The sequence below is a fragment of the Sinocyclocheilus grahami genome, unplaced genomic scaffold (genome assembly GCF_001515645.1).
Source record: "Sinocyclocheilus grahami isolate Dianchi unplaced genomic scaffold, SAMN03320097.WGS_v1.1 scaffold17.1, whole genome shotgun sequence".
Lineage (NCBI taxonomy): Eukaryota > Metazoa > Chordata > Actinopteri > Cypriniformes > Cyprinidae > Sinocyclocheilus > Sinocyclocheilus grahami.
Genome location: NW_015505196.1, coordinates 5709616 through 5730503, shown reverse-complemented (window position 1 = coordinate 5730503; position 20888 = coordinate 5709616). Strand labels below are relative to the sequence as shown.

General features: G+C 35.3%; 1 protein-coding gene across 2 annotated transcripts in view; it reads right to left on the bottom strand.

Moving 5' to 3' along the window:
• Nucleotides 1-758: 758 nt before the first annotated feature.
• LOC107551705 (RING finger protein 24) overlaps nt 759-20888 on the bottom strand; it is a 36285-nt gene continuing 16155 nt past the window's right edge. For both annotated transcript variants that reach the window (XM_016233431.1, XM_016233425.1), the window contains 5 exons: nt 18893-19042; nt 11658-11700; nt 11407-11448; nt 5054-5133; nt 759-2992 (listed from right to left, as the gene is read on the bottom strand). In XM_016233431.1, coding sequence (XP_016088917.1) covers nt 2851-2992; nt 5054-5133; nt 11407-11448; nt 11658-11700; nt 18893-19035 — 450 coding nt within the window. In that variant the 5' untranslated portion in view covers nt 19036-19042 and the 3' untranslated portion in view covers nt 759-2850. The remainder of the gene's footprint in view (nt 2993-5053; nt 5134-11406; nt 11449-11657; nt 11701-18892; nt 19043-20888) is intronic.

Below are 20888 nucleotides of genomic sequence, written 5' to 3'. Positions count from 1 at the left end.
AGAAAATATTCTGCTGCAGAATTCTTACTTTTACAAACATGTTTGTGAGATTCACAAACATTAGCAGTGTTAAAACAAGATTGGTAAGAAGGGGAGGGCTCATGTTCACATCTGTGAGGTCACAATAGTGAGGGGTGGATTAGGTTATCTCAGAATGAGGCAAAAGAGTGGTGTGAGGAGTTTAAAGAACATGTCCAATTGGCATGGTGGTTCATAATGACTTATGAATGGGATAGTTGATACATTGGCAGTTAAGTTTTGATAGAAATGATAAAACATTTTTGAATTACGTCATGTGCCTTAGTGACTCTTGACCACATTCTATGAAACGACTACTTTACAACAGAATAATACTGCCAATATCTTTCCAACAGCCTTTTTTTCCAACAATAAAATCTTTATCTAGTCTAAAAAACCTGTTAGGAACAAACCGAAGTTGCAAAGTTGCAACTGAAATCGTAATTTTGCCTTTTCAAAATACAACTGGTCAACCAGATATGGCACTCGCAGTAATGATCAGTAGAAAACATTAGTTTGAATATATTGAGCAAAAATTTTACCTATCCCTCCATAAACATGCTAATTTGACCTCCAGTTTTCTAGATATGTTTTGAAACTGATTGTGGATTTTGAAAATAGCTTTTAACAATCTCCACAAAGCCTTAATCTGCATTTGCACTAACGTAGAGCTGTTAGTACTACTGAAATGTTACGGGTTTTAAACATAAGCACACAATAAATAACTTTTTTTGTTGTTGTTGCCCCATTTCAGTTCTGCCTCAATGGAGAGGCACCAAAACAGAAGAATATGAAAAAGTGCAGTAATGTAATTCTTGAGTTTAGACACAATCAACTACTTTCACATTATATTGACACAGTTGAACCACAGCTCTCTATATGCATCCATTCGTGATCAGAGTGACACTTTAAGACCTGCTGTGTTACAAACGCCACAGAGGTGAAGAAGAGATCCTAAATTAGGACTCAACAATATTTGTCCATGATAAGGGATTACAAGTCTAAAGGAAACCCTCAGTGTTTTACATTTTGACAGTACAGAGCAAACCAAACAACAACAACAACAAAAAGCCAAAAGAAACGTCTTTTCATTTATTCATACATGAAAACATTTAAATAAATTAAAATTAAATAAGCTCAACTTGATTCACAAGCTGAATCTAGCCTTTCAAAGACACGAAGATACATTGCAGAATGTGGTGGGCAGTTTGCTTGGCAATGAATGCGTAGTAAACCATTCAATCAGCACTTTAAACCAAACCAGCGCTGATTTAGTTTAGGTTTCAATAAAACATTACTTGCTTCAGATAATTCTGCTTGGCATCAAAATACATTTTTCACATCTGGCATCGTTTGTGGTGTTGTGGTCAGTTCGTATATGTAATATCATACATATTTCCCTTCTACAGTGGCTTAACATGGAGGGCTCAGAGACCCAGCAGGACCCTATGGCAGGTTGGTGGAATGACCCTGCAAAATAGCTGTATAATAGAGCAGGAAAGAGCCAGAGCTTCTATTATATTACATAGAATAAAGAATGGCCTTTCCTGCCGACTGAATCCACCTGCTGGTCATTGATCTTAATGGCTGAGGATTCTGTGTTGTGCTGGATTCATTGAAAGAGGCTGGAATGATAAAGACTAGATTGTGTATCCGACTTCAGGTCAAATCTTAGTTTGTTTCTGTAGCATGTCTAGTTTTATTTGACTCACTAGTGTGGCATTTCATTTATTAATATTTCTTGGAGACAGATCTGTGGCTTTAGGCCAAGCATATTTTCAGAAACAGACCCTCCCCCCCCCCACCCCACTAATACTACTATGACTAATACTTTAACTATGAAGACTTCAGTGTTTAGAGCAGAAAGTGTGGGGTGGCATAATAGGATTTGCATCTAAAAATTAAATGTATTATATACACACACATATATATATATATATATATATATATAGGTTATGTTCAAATTCTCATCGAATACGGCCTTGAACTCAAATGTACTGACGTGTGTGTGCGTGTGTGTGTGTATTTAACACAGCCCTCAGTTAAAAAGCATTTCAAATATAAAGACGTCCACAGATCAGATACTGCTGGGTCACATCCTGGCCTTAATAAAACAAACTCTGCATTCACATTTGTTTTGGCCATCAGCTAAAAGTCGCTGCGAACCGTATCTATTGATACAGCCATTCTACTGACCGTCAATACATAAACACTCACAAACACAAACATATACACACTAGAGAGCTGCTATCCCTTTAATATACAGTATAAACTTAACCCTCTCTAATGAAAATAAAACCAATGGTTTGCTCTGTGGCTCTAAAAAAGTTTGAAATCATAAAATATAAAACAAGATCTTGCTACTATCACAAGCAACTAGGTTTGAGTTTTGTGTAAAGTGCTTGTTAAAAAAAAAAAAACTTTAGTTAAAAAAGTAGTTTCTGTTTTTTAATGTATTTTTAACGTTATTTTTTTAGGCTTTGTCTTTTATTTGCCTCTCACTGGTGTCCTCAAAAAAGTGCTTTGGTGTGGAACAGTTACTTTAATCATGGCTTGGCCAAGTAAACTCAATTCTTCTTCATTATCCCACAGGAAAAAAAAAAAAGCTAAACCCAAAAAAGATTAACATTGAGTAAATCATCTATTATTGTAATTTGGAAAAAATAAATCCTTTGTAAAGCCACCAAGGCAGAACATGAACATATGCAGGTCACAGGTCACCGTGGCTCCGGGCACAAATCCTGTGCTCTGTCCTTGGATATGAGCATGTACCTGTACAGGAGGGAGTGTGAAGGTAGTGGTGGTCAGATTTTTAGGAGAAACAGGAGGGGGCTACACCAGGTTCTCCACTCCGGGCAGAGGCTGCTGCAATGGGGGCACAGATTCGGACATGCTCTGCTGCTGCGCCAGCTGCAAGACGGGCATGTTGCACAGCGGGCAAACCTTCCTCACCTCCAGCCATTTAATAAGGCACCTGAGACAGATACAAAGAGGGTTTAGAAGATGAAAGGCCAACTTGATAATAATCTGCCCCAAATTTCCCAGATCACAGTAGAGTATCCCACTACAAAGAGACTCAGTTAACCCAAACTACCAATAATGCTCCTGATCTAAAGCAAGTCTAAAGTGATCTCATGTGATGTCTCGGGGCTGGTTGTGTGTCTTCTCCTCGCAGGAAGCCCATGTGGAATGTGAGACTGAATCTCGGGTTAGTCTGAGTGAGATGTTGCTATCTCTGCACTGATGAATTATTCACTGTAAGCACCGTTCTATTTTAGGCCGTGTTGGTCCCATCAGGAACACAAACAGATCTATGATACAGAAGTCCCTATTTAACCACTTGCACAGTTGGGATGTAGGAGCAATGAGGGTTCTTTTTAGGAATTTTATCCATTTTATCATTTTAAAATTATTTATATTTATAGTTTTAATAATATTTTTATTTCACAATTGAATCATACTGATAAAAAAACTCTTAAACTTCCCTGTATTTCAATAGCAACCCATTATAATCAATGTGCGTCCAACAATAATAGTATTAATAACACTAATGTTTATCCATTTCATAATTATTTTATAATTTCAATCATTATTTATATTTACAGTTTTAATAATATTTTTATTTAACAATTTATTCATACTGATTAAGAAAAACCTCTGTATTTCAATAGCAGTCCATTATAATAAATATGCATCTAAACAACAACAAAAATAGTAATAGTAATAATAATAATAATTGATATATTTCTTCATTTCACTAATTATTTTAGAATTCCAATCATTATTTATATTTACAGTTTTAATAATATTTTTATTTCACAATTGACTCATGCTAATTGAGAAAAACCTCTCTGTATTTCAATAAGTCCATTATAATCAATATTCATCCAAACAACAACAATAATATTTTATCCATTTCATAAATTTTTATAATTTAAATAAGTATTTGTTTACAATTTTAATAAAATTTTTATTTCACAATTGATAATTGAGAAAAACCTCTCTGTATAAGCCCATTATAATCAATATGCATCCAAACAACAACAATAATAATAATAACAATTTATCCAATTAGTCATTTTAATGATTATTTTGTAATTTTAATAATCATTTATATTCACAGTTTTAATATTTTTATTTCACTGACAGGTTTTCTGTCCTTTATTAATGGTTCAAAGTATCATTTTAAATCCTCTAAAGGATCATGTAATGAAAGTGACAGAGGAATTTTAGGGGGATTTTTCATGGGCATGTCCTGCAGCTCATATATCATAGAGCGTGACATGCAAATGATATGTATCGAGTGATTTAGCGTCACTTTATATTATATTTTCATGTAGTTTATTTGGGGCCTAATTTTATAGCACACATTGTGGCCATACTGCATTGATTCTAAAATAACAAATATATATATATATATATATATATATATATATATATATTAATTCATGTAAAAATTAAAATATTCATTAAATAATTAAATACTATCATATTACCAGTTTACCATTTAATATCTGACTTCACTTCAGTGACCCATTTAAGCTATAAAGATTGGCTGGATTCAAATAGAAGCAAAGTACAATGTTGAAATGTTGAAATGTTCCCCACCCCTCTGATAAGTGTCCAAGCATTGCTCTGACATTTACTTTGGCATTTACTCTGACATACAGCCCAGTGCAAATGTTTAAAAAAAAAAAAGTGGTGAAGAAGATGGGTGAGTCAGACACATTTCAACTAGATCAATGGCAGAAGAACCCATGCCACACTGCAAATTTGCATTTAATTTAAGGTTTTAAATGGGCACTTTATGTAATCTATGCCACTAGCAGAATTGGGATTTCTAAAACAATCAATTTTTTTAAGCGGCCAGCACTACGTATCTGCCACTGTTCATCAAACAGGTGGTCCAACCTCAAACTCCAGTGTTATTTTTGGCCCAGCTGGGTCGCTCAAACAAACAAAAAAATTGTTTGGTGCTGCTAGCGGTGCAGAAATTTCCCTCTTTTTAGAAAACAACATATGCCAGGGTACTCACTTTCTGTGAAAGGCATGTTTACACGGGCAGATTCCCAACTCATCTTTCTGCTTGAATTCCTCCAAACACACCGCACAAATCTAGGGAGAGAAAACAATACATTCCAGTGAACACACAGATAAAATCTTTAAATATAAACATGTTTGCCTTCAAAGATGAAAATTGTTCCATTGAATACACTCAGCAAGTTATTACAAGAAATGGACGATATCACCTTCAAAGATCAGTGAGACTGGAAGATATGTTGTAGTGCAGTATTCATGAGAACTTTATGATAGACATAAGATCGATATGCCTGAGAACATTTCTTTTAAGGCTTTTCTATCATATTTTTGCCATGAAATGGACTATACTTGAAAAGTTTCTTTTGCAATCTAGCAGTGAGGTGTAGCAGTTGGGGGTGCAGATATGACATTTCGTTTCGACATTTCGTAAAAAAATTTTAAAAATCGTGGAAAATCAGTTCAAGTGCAGCATTTTCTGACTGCTGCCTAACATGTCGAGACCTAGTGCTGTAGGAGGCAAGTCAAACACTCTGATTATCTGTCTCACATCAGAGAGTGGAATTCTGTGGACATTTGGACTTAATTAAATGCTGATGTAATCTGGAGGTAGGCAAAAGACTCCGGTACTGGCTATTCCACAGAAGGCTGAGGGCTAACAACAGCTAGTTCCTTTGATAAAGTAGCCAATAAAATTCAGAGGAATGTATAAGAAAATGAAAAAAACTAATCTGAGGAAAAGCCAAATAGCAAGACAGGATGTACCAGGGTAAAGATATTAAACCAGATGCAAACATTGCTAAAAAAAATATGAATGTTATGTATTTCCAGAAAGAATGCATTTTTTTTCCCTTCCCCCAAAATTTCACAACATTGTACTATGGTTACAATCAGGTAACAATGTAGAACATTTTAAATGTAAACTGTACATTTTAAACAATTACTAAAGTGTAATAATAATACAACCTATGTACAAAAGGCTCGGCTGTCTCTAAGTCACGGATTATTCTGACCAATCAGAATGTTCAGCGCGGCTGCAATGTCACCACGGAAGGCGGAGCTGAATCACAGGCTAAAGAGAGACACAGCAAATGTGAGAAGATAGAGTTTGGCAGCTGTATTCTAGTTCATTCAGAGTTACTTTAAAGACCACATTGACTTCGAGTTTATACTGGGTTACAGTGTGCGTACATGTGAAGTAAGTGATCAGCTGTTGTTCTTGTACCGATTGAGGAGTGGCCGGTTGGCATGGCGCTGCCTGTATTGCCTGCTCGATTCAGTGCATTCGCGAGTATTTCTGTGATATTCCTCGCTGTGAGATACTTATATGCTGTACATTGTGTTATTATTGAATATTAACCTTATCATTGTGTGTGCGCGTTATGCGACGGTTCTTGTTTGCATGTAGCAATCATCCAATTAGTCCATATCCAGGCATGTTACCCTATAGTGCACAATATAGGCACGTGCTATGACTGACGCAGACCGCACACACAAACACATGCTGAATTAACTGTGACTGCCTGTGATGAGGAGATTGTGAATTATAATACCTATCTGTAATAATAAAGTAATAAAGTTAAAACTGATATGTTCCATAGCTCATGTTATACAGGACACCTTCCAGAACTGTGTACAAAGTAAATATTTCATTAACCTTGCTGACAGCAAATAACGGGGCAGGGAAATGCACAATTGTGCCAATTGTAAAAGAACAACAGTGGTTTCGGACAAATGTGCCTGGGCACATGTGTGTCCGTCACAACAGTTATTTACTGTTCTGTGTGTGTATCATAAAACAAGATATAGTTCAGTATACAGTCCGAGTGCTTTAGGTGTCAATGGCCCTGAGCAGGGGGTGGCTGGTGAATTATCGAGACACAATGCTTCTCTGTTTGAGACGAGCTAGACTGCAAGCACATGTCTCGCAAGAGATTGTCTGCTGAATATACACTGTTGGGTTTTGTGAGGAAAGAATGGCATTAACTGGCCAGCAACGGAAAGAATGTTTCTTCAGAACACTAGACATGTAGCTAAATCCTGCACAAAACTGACAGTGCCTTGCCTTCACTATTGTGTTTTATACTCCAAACAAGGCCAGTCTGGTTATAATAAATCATCCAAGCGTGTCATTCTCATCATGGATATTAAAGTTAAATAAAAACAGAACTAAGACTAAAACAGAAAAAAAGTTCCTTGAAATAAAATAATCATTAACCAAAATAAAATAAAATAAAATATAAAAAATAAGCTTATTTTATTTCAGCTAGTAGACAAGGCAAAATTTCACATTTCTGTCTATATTATATTATATTAAGTTGAAGTAAAATAACTAAAACTTAAAAATACTGACATATATTGTTTTTGTCAATTTATTAGTTTATATATATATATATATATATACACTAGTGCTATCAAATAATTAATCACATCCAAAATAAAAGTTTTCGTTTACATAATATATGTGTATACTGTATATATTTATTATGTATATATAAATACACACACATACAGTATATATTTTGAAAATATTTACATGTATATACATTTATATATTTATATTCTTATATTTTATATTATATATACGTATATTTAATATGTAAACATAACATATTTTTCTTAAATGTATACATGCATGTGTTTGTATTTATATATACATAATAAATATATACCGTACACACACATATATTATGTAAACAAAATACTTTTATTTTGGATGTGATTAATCGTTTGACAGCACTAATATATATATATATATATATATATGTGTGTGTATATATATCATCCTGGGCCTCTTTTCCTCCTGTCTGCTAGGCTTCTGAATTGAAAGGACCACCTCTGCAGTGGCTCCCCGGGGTCTTTCTTACCAAACGGAAATAAGTATTGCTCGGTCCATTTCACACTGTGTTTCTCATGTGTTTGATCTCTCACCTAGAGAGCTGCAGCTATGCACAAGTACAATAAAACACAAACCACAGTTTTATTTCCGACCGTTTCACTGCAGTGGAATTACGCACAATAAATCTTACTCACTGATGCTGTGATATTTATGTCCATGCTTTTCTCACTGGTTGCCATCTGAGGATCCATATCTTGGCAACCGTCTGGCACATATGCACCAGTTCTGCACCAGTGTGTTTGCACATCAATCATCCGTGCACAAGCTCTACCGTATAAAGTGTCTGTGTATATAATCACCTTATAGGAAGGGTACTTAATGTTTCGAGAGCTGAGATTATATTCACTCGCCTGGCGCTGTATCTTATGTAAGCTCAAGGACGAGGTGATAGAGCAGTGTGATGCTGTATAATTCTGCTTATGAAGTCAACTATAGCCAGATCACCTTTCACACTCATGGGGGGTTGAATTTAAAAGCCGAGGCTACATGCTGTGGTCGGACACTCATCAATTCCTGGAGAAAGTGGATCACTCATCAAAAGTGGAGAACAATTCATAGCATTACTTCAGCCAAAAGTGAAAATTCTGTCATCATTTGCTCACCTTCAAGAAGATATTTTGCAAGTCAGTGGTGGACAACATTGGATTTCTAAGTCATTCAGATTTGGAACGAGTCTGAGAAAATGACGACAGAATGATATTTTTTGGTGAACTATATTTTATGGTAATATCATAGTTTATGATATTTCAGAACCATCTATGTTCCTCAGGGTAGCTTTGCATGGCTGTGCTGAATGTTTGTAACCTCTAATTATGCTAGTGAAAATCTCTCATGCCTGTGGTATACAATCATAGCATTGTTTTTCCCCCCTTTGGCTTGTGTGCACAGGATAGAGGGTCCAATCAGCTTGTAGCTCGGCCCCACCGCTTTATTTAAGACCTTCCTTCTTGTCTGAGCACGCATACAAGTGCAAACCAGACTTACAAGTACAGGCGAGGGGACTACCGACCCATTTATTTTCAGTTCCACGAATGCCCTCTAGAAACCTGTTTGTGGGAATGCGTTGTCTAATAAGTATAATGGCTTGAAGAATCCCCAAACCACACGTTATGCAAAAAAAAATAAAAACCTTGCAAAACCATTGCAAAAATAACATAAAAAACCCCTGAAAAACTGAAACTAAAATAACATACTTGAACCTGCTTATCAAATGCATTTTATTTTTAAGATAATATATATATGAATAAATTTGAATGTAATTTTGAATGTATAACAATAATTAATATTTTATATAATATATTAGAAATCACATATATAGTTTTTATTTAGTTTTATGATTTTATTTCGCTTTATTTTATTTAGTTATATAAATGTCAAAAAATCTGAATAATTTTTATAGTTAGACATGATGTTTATATGTGCGTGTGTGTGTGTGTATATATATATATATGCATATATATATATACACACATACATACATATACTAAACTAGTAAACAAAAGCTAATAGTGCCAAAGCGAAAACTAAACCAAATTTAAAAGAACAAAATGAAAATAGTCATAAACATGAAATTCAATTTTTAAAAATATAATTACCCTGACCTGTTAAACTTGTTGAGTCATTATAAACAATGCTCCTATATGCTGTAGTTTACATTAGAAATAAAGAAAATTAACACTTTTTTCTGCACAATTTATGCTGTAATTTTGCAGTAAAATCTTTAGAATTTTATATGGTGGAATGGATTTAAATACAGTTAAAAATAGCTGAGGGTACTAAAACATTATTGGTTGCTTAAAGCATAATCAAATCAGCCTGGCTAACAGATAATGTTGCCTAACAAAAAGATGGGAGCACCTGCAAAATGGTGTTTAAACAATAAAACATCTTTTGGAAAAAAAGAGCCAGTATCAGGCTCATTGATGAAAGTGTTTCCTCAAAGCGATTTGTGAAAAAAATCCATATCAAATATAAAACCTTGAGTCTGACAAATGAGTGTCATGACTGCTGGTGCAGAAAGTCCAACAAAACATGAAGAAATACCATAAAAACTGAGTTTACAAGTGCAGCTGACATTTGCTTGGCACTTCTGGGCAGTTCTGACCGTTTTCAGGTGCTATTTCAAAAGATATGACTAATATAAAATCACGGACAGTACTGTTAATATTGATGACACCTCTAGCACTTCTAGTATTAGACTAGCTGCTGGGAGAACTTTGTGTTCCTTTCCAAGATAAAATGTTACTATTTTGATTGTGATGCAGTTGAACAAACTTGTATCATGCATACAACTTGCAACTGCTGTCGCATCAAATACAAATGAAAAAAGCCAGATGTGACACATGAAGCCAAGTTTTCTAACAAAATATAGCCTAACTCAGTTCAGCACAACACTGTAATTTTTTTGTATTCATGCACATCCACATATACAGTAGCTGCCTGCTCTTTGTAGAGGAATATCTAACTTTAGCCATAATGCTGAAAAGTACAATAACCTTAAAATGAAACTATTCCTCGACAATGAACTCTTACGAGATACAGGAAGGGAGTGAAGGGCTACGAGAAATTCCAGGACAATTTGAGGATTCAACAAGAGCTCTGGTGTCCTCACACCTCAATATTGTCGCTAACATTTCATTAGCACTCACATATGAAGTCGGACACTGGCCTATTAACACGATCATGTACAAACCATCTCGGTGAAGGTTAAACACGCAATAGACTCATGCTATTATTAAACATGGAGAGCGTACAGTACAAATCCTGTAAAAGGTCCTTATGTTCAGGGCAAAGGGTAGCTCAGGTTTAACAGTGTATTCTGTAACCACTGAAAGGTACAATGTAACTGATATTCATGACCAAGTGTAATGTCACACAGTGATAAATAACAGTGCTTATCTAAACATTTTATTATAAAAATACACAAAATACCAGAATTTGAATCAATTAATCACTTCTTTTTGAATTGGTTCATTTACTATATAAAACGCTGTAATAAAGCAGTTCTTAAAAATAAATTTGTCTTTCCAACACTCAAAACATGGCCATTTAATCGATGAATCACTACTCAAGATATATAGGCTCTATATATATATATATATATATATATACATATATATATATATATATATATAATCTTTTTTTCTGCTCGTTTCCCAAATATACTCCAAAATGTTTTTTATAGAGTATTACCTTATTACTTTTTTACATTGCTTTATTAATTTGTATTACTATATTACTTGTATATACCTCTTTTTACTTTCATTAATGATTTTTGCTGTAAGATGTCTTTTAATTTTCATGGGCTACATCACAGCACATTTTTAATACAAAAACAAAAACCACTTTCTGGCCAATATACATCATGTAATCATCTCAGAAAATGAGTAACAATCAATCAATCAATCAATAAAAAAAAAATCCTGCAGAGTTGAATGAAAGGGAAAACTCACCTCATGCAAGTTTAATTCTTTGACCTTTTCCTTCTGAATAACCTGTAAACAAAAAATAACAATAAGTTATTAAATGCATTTACAGTAATTCTCAATTGCAATTTGGAAACTCAGTCTATAAACTAAACATTTGAAATTGCATGAGAAACAAACAGAGACACTCCCATTCACACCCAAGTGGAATCATACAGTAAATCATGTACAGTTATATAATAGAGTAGAGAGTTTGAATAGATAAGTCAGCGGCTCACCTGCTTGTATGCATAGAGTTCTTTGTGTGCCTGGTGCCGTAACCTAGACAAAAGACATCTTTGTTTTAATTCAGAGAGTGACATAACATTTTTTTTAAAAACCTGTGCTGGAGAGACATTTATATTACCAAATTATATATAAACAAAACCAAGATCATCAAGTTGAACCATGATACTAAATTACAGGCCATTTTAAATGGCAATGGTTTTCATAGGGTTTCATGGGTGTGAAAAATTCATTGTATTTGCATCTGGACCTCAGTTTATATATTCCAGCTGTATTTGGTCAACACTTGCCTGGATCTTATATTTCAGTCATTATTTGACAAATTGCAGCCTTCGCTACCCATAAGGTTTTACTCCAGTCATTCTGAACATACATAGTATACATTATATCCACCACATTTGAGCTTAAATCACACAATTCAACTTTTAAACACATTGACATCCACTTCCTCTTGACATTGGCTGCGTCCAGTTCTAGAGTCTTTCTAGAGTAGTTTGGGTTTTGTATTGTCTCATCAAGCTTGACCACACTTTAACAGTCTGTCTGAACCAGACTGCTCAGGCACTACCTACGCACACCGCTGCAATGCTTTACAAAGTGTGACTTGTCAGACTGGAGCCAGACCATTTAAAAGAACTATACAGATACTCTTGGCATGAACTCAAGAAATGGAGGCAGCCAAGCAATGGACAGTCTACATTTAACAATATTTTGATCTTGAGCAAGTGTGTGTGTCACAGACAGAGAGAGGGAAAGTGAGAGAGGAACCCTGATGGAAAATAACTGGAATGCATCAGGCATGATGGAAGAGTCTCTAGTGTAAGAAAAAGGCTATTTAAAGGAAACCAGCAAATGCCTTACACACTATGTTTAGCCACTAATTTGTGAACACTGAACTGTTAATGTCTGCAGGGCTGTTAGAACATTAGTATTAGTCCAATAGCTTTATTTTGGCCTTTTTTGAATGTTTGTTTGCTGAATCCCTTTTCATTTAGATATGACATAATACTTTCAACCAATATTACTTCCTGTACAAAGGAAATAAACACAACAAACACTGCAGTATCTTACAATCACCTCCTTAGCAAAAATTTACATAGCTGATTCAAGACAATACAGTTTACATTCAGAAAAGACTTAGCAAGTGAAGAAAGAGCTGGATAGATATGAGAAAAATGGAGACATGTATTGTAAAATTTACCTCCATTACAAGTAAGCTTAACCTCTCGCAGCAGAGTGAGAGGGACCTGTAAAACAGGCAGCACAGTCTAGGAGAGAAACTGACATTCTTAAAGAGACCAGCAGGTAAAGGTGCAGATACTCCCTTTGGGGGAATTTAGGGGTGAGGATGAGGCATTTATGTGTATTTTAGAATTTTTTTTGGCATGCATAAACAATCAAAGACAAAAAAGCCCTGGCACTAATGTTGCTGTCTAAAGGGCCATACAAATGAATTTGTTTTTGAATTTAAAAATGCACAACGCAGGGCAGTGGTATGAAATTTGTTTTTTTAAACTGAACTTTTTTTTTACCTTAAAGGGATAGTTCACCCAAAAATTCTGTCATTAATTACTCACCCTCATGTCGTTCCAAACCCGTAAGACCTTCATTCGTCTTCAGAACACAAATTAAGATGAATTGTTTTTGACGAAATCCAAGACCTTTCTGACCCTGCGTAGACAGCAATGTAATTAAAATATTCCCAGACCCAGACACGTATAAGGACATCATTAAAATAGTCCATGTGACATCAGTGGTTCAACCTTAATTTTACAAAGCTACAAGAGTACTTTTTGTACACAAAGAAAACAAAAATAACTTTATTTAACAATTATTCTTCTCCAAATCACGTCATCCGCCTTTAACTCTTTCCCCGACAGCATTTTTGAAAAAAGTTGCCAGCCACTGCCAGCAATTTTGATGATTTTCACTAAAATTTGATGGCCTCCAGAATATTTTGCTGTATGAATATTTGAATATGCAATACACCAAAATAAAGTTCAGAGGCTCTACTTTTAAACAAAAAAATCGAGTTTATTCTAGCTTAAAGCATTCTTTTTTTATCAACACTTGAATATAGGTAGGTTTCATAAAAATGCATAATTTTGAGCAAAAAGGTGAGAAAATCACATTTTTATCACAAACTACATCTGAGTAATATTCAGTACGATTATCAAAGCATAAATCCAGTAAATCGCTTCTATCAACACCTCCAAAGCTTGCACAGACATATACCACTTCCTGGATCAACATTTTACTCCGTAACATTATGCAGTTTTCATTTATATGCTGCCATTGCTGATGATCGCATTATTTTTCATATGCATCTGTTTACATAAGAGATCGCTCGTTTCTCCGTCCTGTTCATGTGTGTTTTTTGTTCGGGAGGCTTTGTACTCGTTCAGAAGATGTGTAATAGCGCCCCCGAGTGTATAACAGTGAAAACAAGAAAAGCCATAAAAACTCGTCTTTGGCGGGGAAGCGTTGTCTTCTAAAAGACGAGATAACTCGTCAATGGCGGGGAAAGAGTTAATGAGAGTACCACAACGCATACTTGTGCATTCCTCTGCATGTAAACAAGGCACAGCACATATTCTCGCAACTTCCTAAAATTACAGTTGAACCACTGATGTCATGAACTATATTACCGATGTCCTAAATATGTTTCTGGGTATGGGAACATTTCAGTTACATTGCTGCCTATGGAGGGTCAGAAAGCTCTCGGATTTCAACAAAAATATCTTAATTTGTGTTCCGAAGATGAACAAAGGTCATACGGGTTTGGAACAACATTTTCATCAGAATTTGTTCAACAGAATTTTCATTTTTGGATGAACTATCCCTTTTAAGCGAACCATTTTTAGAATGCCATGTCATGCGCAAGACACTGCAAAAAGATGTGGGTGCAATGGTCAAACACGTCCACCTACCGCATGTTTACAAAGGAAAATGCAAAAATGTTTTTTTGTGTTAATAGAACCTGAAGTCGGTGGTGGCTGGGCGAAAGTAATCACGGACCATTCGTTCTTCAAAGCAAAAATACAATAATAATGTGAAGGGAATGCAAAATAACAAGATATTCATAATCATGGCCAAAATCGTACAATGTATTTTGGTCTAGTTTCTGAGGCTAGCTAGGTCAAGAGAAACTGTCTCTTGATTGCTCATGATTGCTCACGCGCTATTAAGGTAGTGTTATAGTTCATCACATAGAAAAGCACCTTATGACCATTTCCCTGCATTGTTAAATAACCGGTATGTCACAGTGAGTGCTCAATCTCAAATGTGTGTGTGAATTTAATTTTTCTTCCCATGAGGATGACCGCGCCAGACAAACACTCCTGCACCCGCCTGTTTTCTTCTCCAAGTGTGTGTTCGCTATTCACGGGGGCATTTCACATTTGTGTGTCGGAGCTGGTGCATGGCTGCTACGTGCGGCTGCGTGTTTGCTCTGAATCACGACGTCCTTCACAGGTCCACTCGAGCTCACGACTCTTTTGTCTTTCACGTCGTGAATGTCCACAGAGACGCACGACTACAATTTGATGGTCCTTTGTTCAGTCTGTGATTTTCCAGATAAAATAGCAGTTTAACTTAACAGGTCAAGAGACCAGCTCCAGACCTCAATAATTTCATCTTGACTTTAAAAGGAAAGCATCTTTTACGTTGAAATCCCTGCTGAAAAGACCAATTTCATGCTTGTCTTGCTGGTGGACCAGTATATTCATAACTAGTTATAGGAGGATTAGTTTTAACAAAATTGAAGATTCTGTCATCTTTTCTCACCCTCATGTTTTAAAACCCACACTCTCTTTCTTCTGTGGAACACATGGGAATTTTTTTTTTTTTTTTTTTAATAATGTACTGGTCACCTTTTCCAGTGCATTCACAATAAAATGGGACTGGAGCTCTCAAGCTTCATAAACGATGCACAAAAAAAAAAAGTACCTAAGATGTGGTCCATACAACTATATTCCAAGTCATCTGAAGCCATACAGTAAGTTTGCTATAAAAAAAAGGCTGAAATGTTCATTCATGTTCATTGCCAGGATATTCTTCAAAAATACACTTTTTGTGTTCTACGGAAGAATGTCATACAGGTTCGGAATTACATGAGGGTGAATAATTAACAGAATTTGTATTTTTGCGTTAACTAGTCCAAGTTGGTACACTAGCAACACAGAAATCCCATGCTGGTCACCAGCATTCAAAACACAACATATGCTGGTCTTCTCATTAGGGACGTCTCCACCCTGTCAAAAGCAGCTGTTAAATGATGTAAAAAGCTGTGAATAAGCACTCTGCGCTCTGCCCTATTGTTTCAGCGATGCTGAAGGTATATGTGGAGGTGAAAAATAGCACGCTAAAAATGTAGTGGAAAATGCAGCTGGGTAGAATGGGAGCCTACTATTTTGGTACTTGCTGAATTTGCGATTGTTGCCATTTCTATTATCACCTGCTGGTGTAATGTACAGTGAAAATCTTGCTTGTGCAGTCAACTAAAATAAATACCAGCTATTTTGACATTTTGTTAATTAATGCAATGACGGTAATGCATTTTTAAGTGTGCTTGAAGTGTCCAAATACTTTTTCTGGGGCCACATATTGTTTGTGCATGGGGGCATGACAAATATTTTCTGGCTAATTTAACGAGGAAGTCATGAATATTTGTGAACTAATTACATGCAAGGGAGCCTGCATCTTTAGAAGCCTGGAATCTGGACTAAATACAAACTCTTTTTTATAAATTACTTGGTAATCTGACAGTTTTTTCATTCAAGAATCCAGTGTTTTTTACTGATATGACTAATTTAAGACTATAAAAGGTTAACAAAACAGGTAAACATTTGTAAATGCAGTAAGGGGGAGGTAAAGTCAAATAAAACAGAACTAGTATATAATAAATGGGAAAGAACTTACCATCTTCCCCACTGGTTAGGGTGAATTTGGATAAGAGCCGCTGGTTCTCACTGTCTTATGTAAGAGATGCTACACAATTGCACATTAAAGCTTCAATATCTCTGCTGCCAGGAATGACCACATGACAACAGTTGACAACATCTGACTAGATGACAACTCATTAGCTCAGTAGCTGAAGGAAAAAGAGTTTCTTAAGTTTCATGAAGGGCCAAATATTCCCATTTCTATGTGCTTGCTGTAAAACATCAGTATTCAGTTTGTTTGTTTTTTTTACTGCCAAGTTCATTCTCACTTGAAAAGTAAAATAAAAAATAAAAAATCAATGTCCTTTAAGTTATGAAGCAGCTACTGCAGAGTTCACTCAATCCAAAAGGGAAGTTAGTGACACAATGTGGATTCGACTTCGATTTGTGATTGTGCAACTAAGCTGCTTTGGGTTCAGTTATTGTGAAAATAAGAAGCTTTATATCCAACTACATTGAAACTACAAGCCAAATCCAAGCAGGTAGCTAGTTTGTAATAGTGATTTTTGTTGTCAACTCAGATGATCAAGTCAGCAGTTATCTTAGCTTCTCCAAACTGTGCTGTTTGACCTTCTCACTCTTCATGACAGGCTTTGTTAGTGCATTGAGCATGCACAAAAACTATCAAAAGTAACAATTCCATTTCAGGGACAAGTAATCATGATTTTCTTTCAAAATGCTATACAATTGCCTTGTTGTCTTGAACATGACTTATTTTTATTTTAGAAGCTTAGGACTATATTTACAAGCTGAACACGCCATGCCTAAGAAAATGCTGCTTTGCAATAAAGCTGTTCAGGCATGCCATCAAGACATGGTTTATAGACCAGTTGGTTTAAATGTGTATTTTAAAAGTATAAATGAATAAATGCAAATGACATTATGGTATGACTGTGTCCAGAACACCTGAGAAGAGATGATGCAACCCCTCAGAGGACCTCAGATGATGCCAACCATGAAACAACATACAGAACTACCACATTTTGCTATAAGTTTGATTGCATCATATAATAATTGCTGTTAATATTATTCATCGTCTGTTTTATTACGTTTTATATTGATTTTTCCGTTCTGCTGGTTCGTCTGGTCAGAGGAGAACTGGCCCCCCGCCTGAGCCTGGTTTCTCCCAAGGTTTTTTCTCCATTCTGTCACCGATGGAGTTTTGGTTCCTTGCCGCTGTTGCCTCTGGCTTGCTTAGTTGGGGACACTTCATTTCCGGCGATATCGTTGACCTAATTGCAAAGATATTATTTAAACTGAGCTGGATGTTGACATCACTGAATTCAATGATGAACTGTCTTTAACTGAAAAATGAGTGTTTACTATTGTCACTTTGCATTATTGACACTATTTTCCTAATTAATGCTGTTCAGTTGCTTTGACACAATCTGTATTGTTAAAAGCGCTATATAAATAAAGGTGACTTGACTTGACTTGACTCATTTACAGAGAAGTCTATTTAATGAAATTTTAACAACCAACCTTAATTTACTCATAAATCCAAAACTATATCTAAAATTTCAGAGGGAACCCATTCTGAAACTAAACAGCTCTATTAGAACCAAACAACAACAAACTGTGTTAATGTGTAGGATTAGATTCTCTGTACTTAGCAAAAGTATAAATCAATAAAACTTGCTGATTTACTGTATCTCTACTTCTGTATTGGACAGCCACTAATAAGTAAGGTATGGCTCTGAAATTCAGAGCTGGTTCAGTCTTCAAAGTAAGCATGATAAAAGCTGCCTCACATGGTATGAGCTCGGTGTGAAGATAAAAGAGAACTTCTCCGTTCCATCACCATCTGTCAGCTCTCCTCTATCCTCTCACAGAAGTCTTTTAAACTCCCTACCATTTTCTGAGCACGGTGCATTATGCAGTTGTCTAGATGAACACCAGTCCACACATTTGTGGCATAATCTAAGGCAGTTAGGTGTCAGCACATGAGGTTCATAGATAATTATTACTTTTATATTTGTGGTGTAATTGTGACTTTAATGACGCACATTGGTCCTGTTGGCAACACTCTACACCACACATTCCAACTACACCCACTTGTTCATACTGAGTGAATTTTCTTTTTCATCAACTTCCAAATAACTCTTAAATGTGTGTTAGCTGTTTAATTACAACAGTTCCATTGTGTAGCCTGTATGTTTAAGGATTAAATCAAGACTTTCAAACCGTATAATTTACTGAAGAGAATAAATAAGCAAATCTATGGCATTTTGAGGCTTGTTCAAACACATTTTTCTGTCGCACACATAAGAGCCAGGTGGTCTTACCGAATCAGGTAACAGCAGAAGAGTAGGCTGAGAATGAAGACGAAAATGGCCGTCCCAAAGACCACAATGTAGATATTGAGGGGAAGGTTCTGGAACCCTATATTCGGCATCCTGAAACTGTAATGCTGTAAATCTGAGGTCATGGATAACCTAGAATGAGAGGGAAAGGAGACAAAGACACAACAGTGAGTGATTTATTGATCACAACACTAATGCAAATGCTACATGCCCGTTAGTGTAGTAATCCATTTATGCTGTGTCAGCTCAATCGCAAAGGAAAATAATCACCCTGTCTGCCGATGCATGTATAAGCGAATGTTCTTGTCAGTATGACTGTGATTTGATATGTGGCTTGGCTTGATTTCTGAACTGTTTCCACAACAACTGCTTATGTACCCAACAGACCCATGAATAAACTCATTAATGCATTAAATTGTGCATTGGGCAGTGCATGTAATATTCTAGTGGAGAGAGTTTGAGAACATTGGTCCTGCAGGAGCCATTAAGCAATACCCACACTGTCTGTCTGTGGGAAATTAGTGTTAACTAATCTACTGAGAGTCAGCACAGCTTTGACTTGGTCCCATCTGAGCATGTTTTTATATATATATATATATATATATATATATATATATATATATATATATATATATATATATATTATATCAGATATTCACTTCTGACTGGAAAAAAATACTCAAAATTAAACCCTTAAACTGTTAACAGAAAGATGAATACATTTTCTTGCCAAAATGTAAATTCAGTAATGGAGTACAGTCACCCCCAAAAGTATTTGGACACTTTAGAGTTTCAATTTCAATGTGTTAGAAAAATTAAATGTAAAACGCTGCCAGAGCCAAATGTTTCAAAAGGATAAAACATTAATTCAACTGCATTAATGAAAACTGTTTAATAAAAACACTAAATAATGAAAGAAGACACTACAGGCAAAACCATTGTTTATTCAGGCACTGGACGATTTTGGGCAATTTTGCTTCCATAACTTGTCTTCTTTCAGACTCTAGTGAAAAGAAAACATCCAAAACACACATTTGAGTGTTTGTTTTGTAACAATTTATCTACTTAGATTTCAATTACAATATATCTTTAAAGGCTGTTTTATCAAAATTAGTTGTTTCTCATGCACTAAGCCAGAAATGTCAACATCAGTAGCACTAACACATCAAATATTCCAGTTCTACTCTATATTTTGAAAATTTTTACAGAGGGTTCGATAATATATATATATATATATATATATATATATATATATATAATATTTTATTCCTAAAAACATGGTGATTTTTCCTGGGTGTTTGACAGTACTATTTTCTTATTAATGGAGTTATAAAAAGAGATCAAAAATAAACATTTAACTCGAATATTTCAACAAAACGACACTATTTTGAACCTGTTTTATACAATATTTACATTTATGTTGTAGAAAACATGCAAATTAGCACATATTTAATTAGATGACTCATTTGCATACTTGTAGCATTTCAGAAAACATACAAAAACTAATATGAAATAATTGTCTTAACGTACTACGATTAATCAACCTAGGAGAGTATGGCGATATCTGTGTTAAAGTCTAGTGTCATGCCTTAAAATGTAAAACTGCAAAAGGGTTTCTGTGAGGTTTAGGGGTAAAGTTAGGAGATGCAGTAGTAAATATCTTTAGATCAGTATAAAAACAACAAAAGTCAAAGATAAGTGCCTTCTATAATAGAAACAAAAAAGTTTCTTTGGAAGTAGCAAACCCCTCCAAATAAAGCTCATAATGTTGCTAAATAATGTCTTAATCCATATGATACAATTTTAGGGTTAGTCTAAATAAATGTTTTAAGATCAGCAGGAGTCAGTGGAACATCCCAAATGTGTATGTGTGTAGGTCTTTGTTTATTTACATGTGTGAGAGTGAGAGTTTTCACTGGACATTCTTTAGGATGTTACTCCCCCCCCCCCCCCCCCCCCCCCGCGGAGCCTCGCGCTG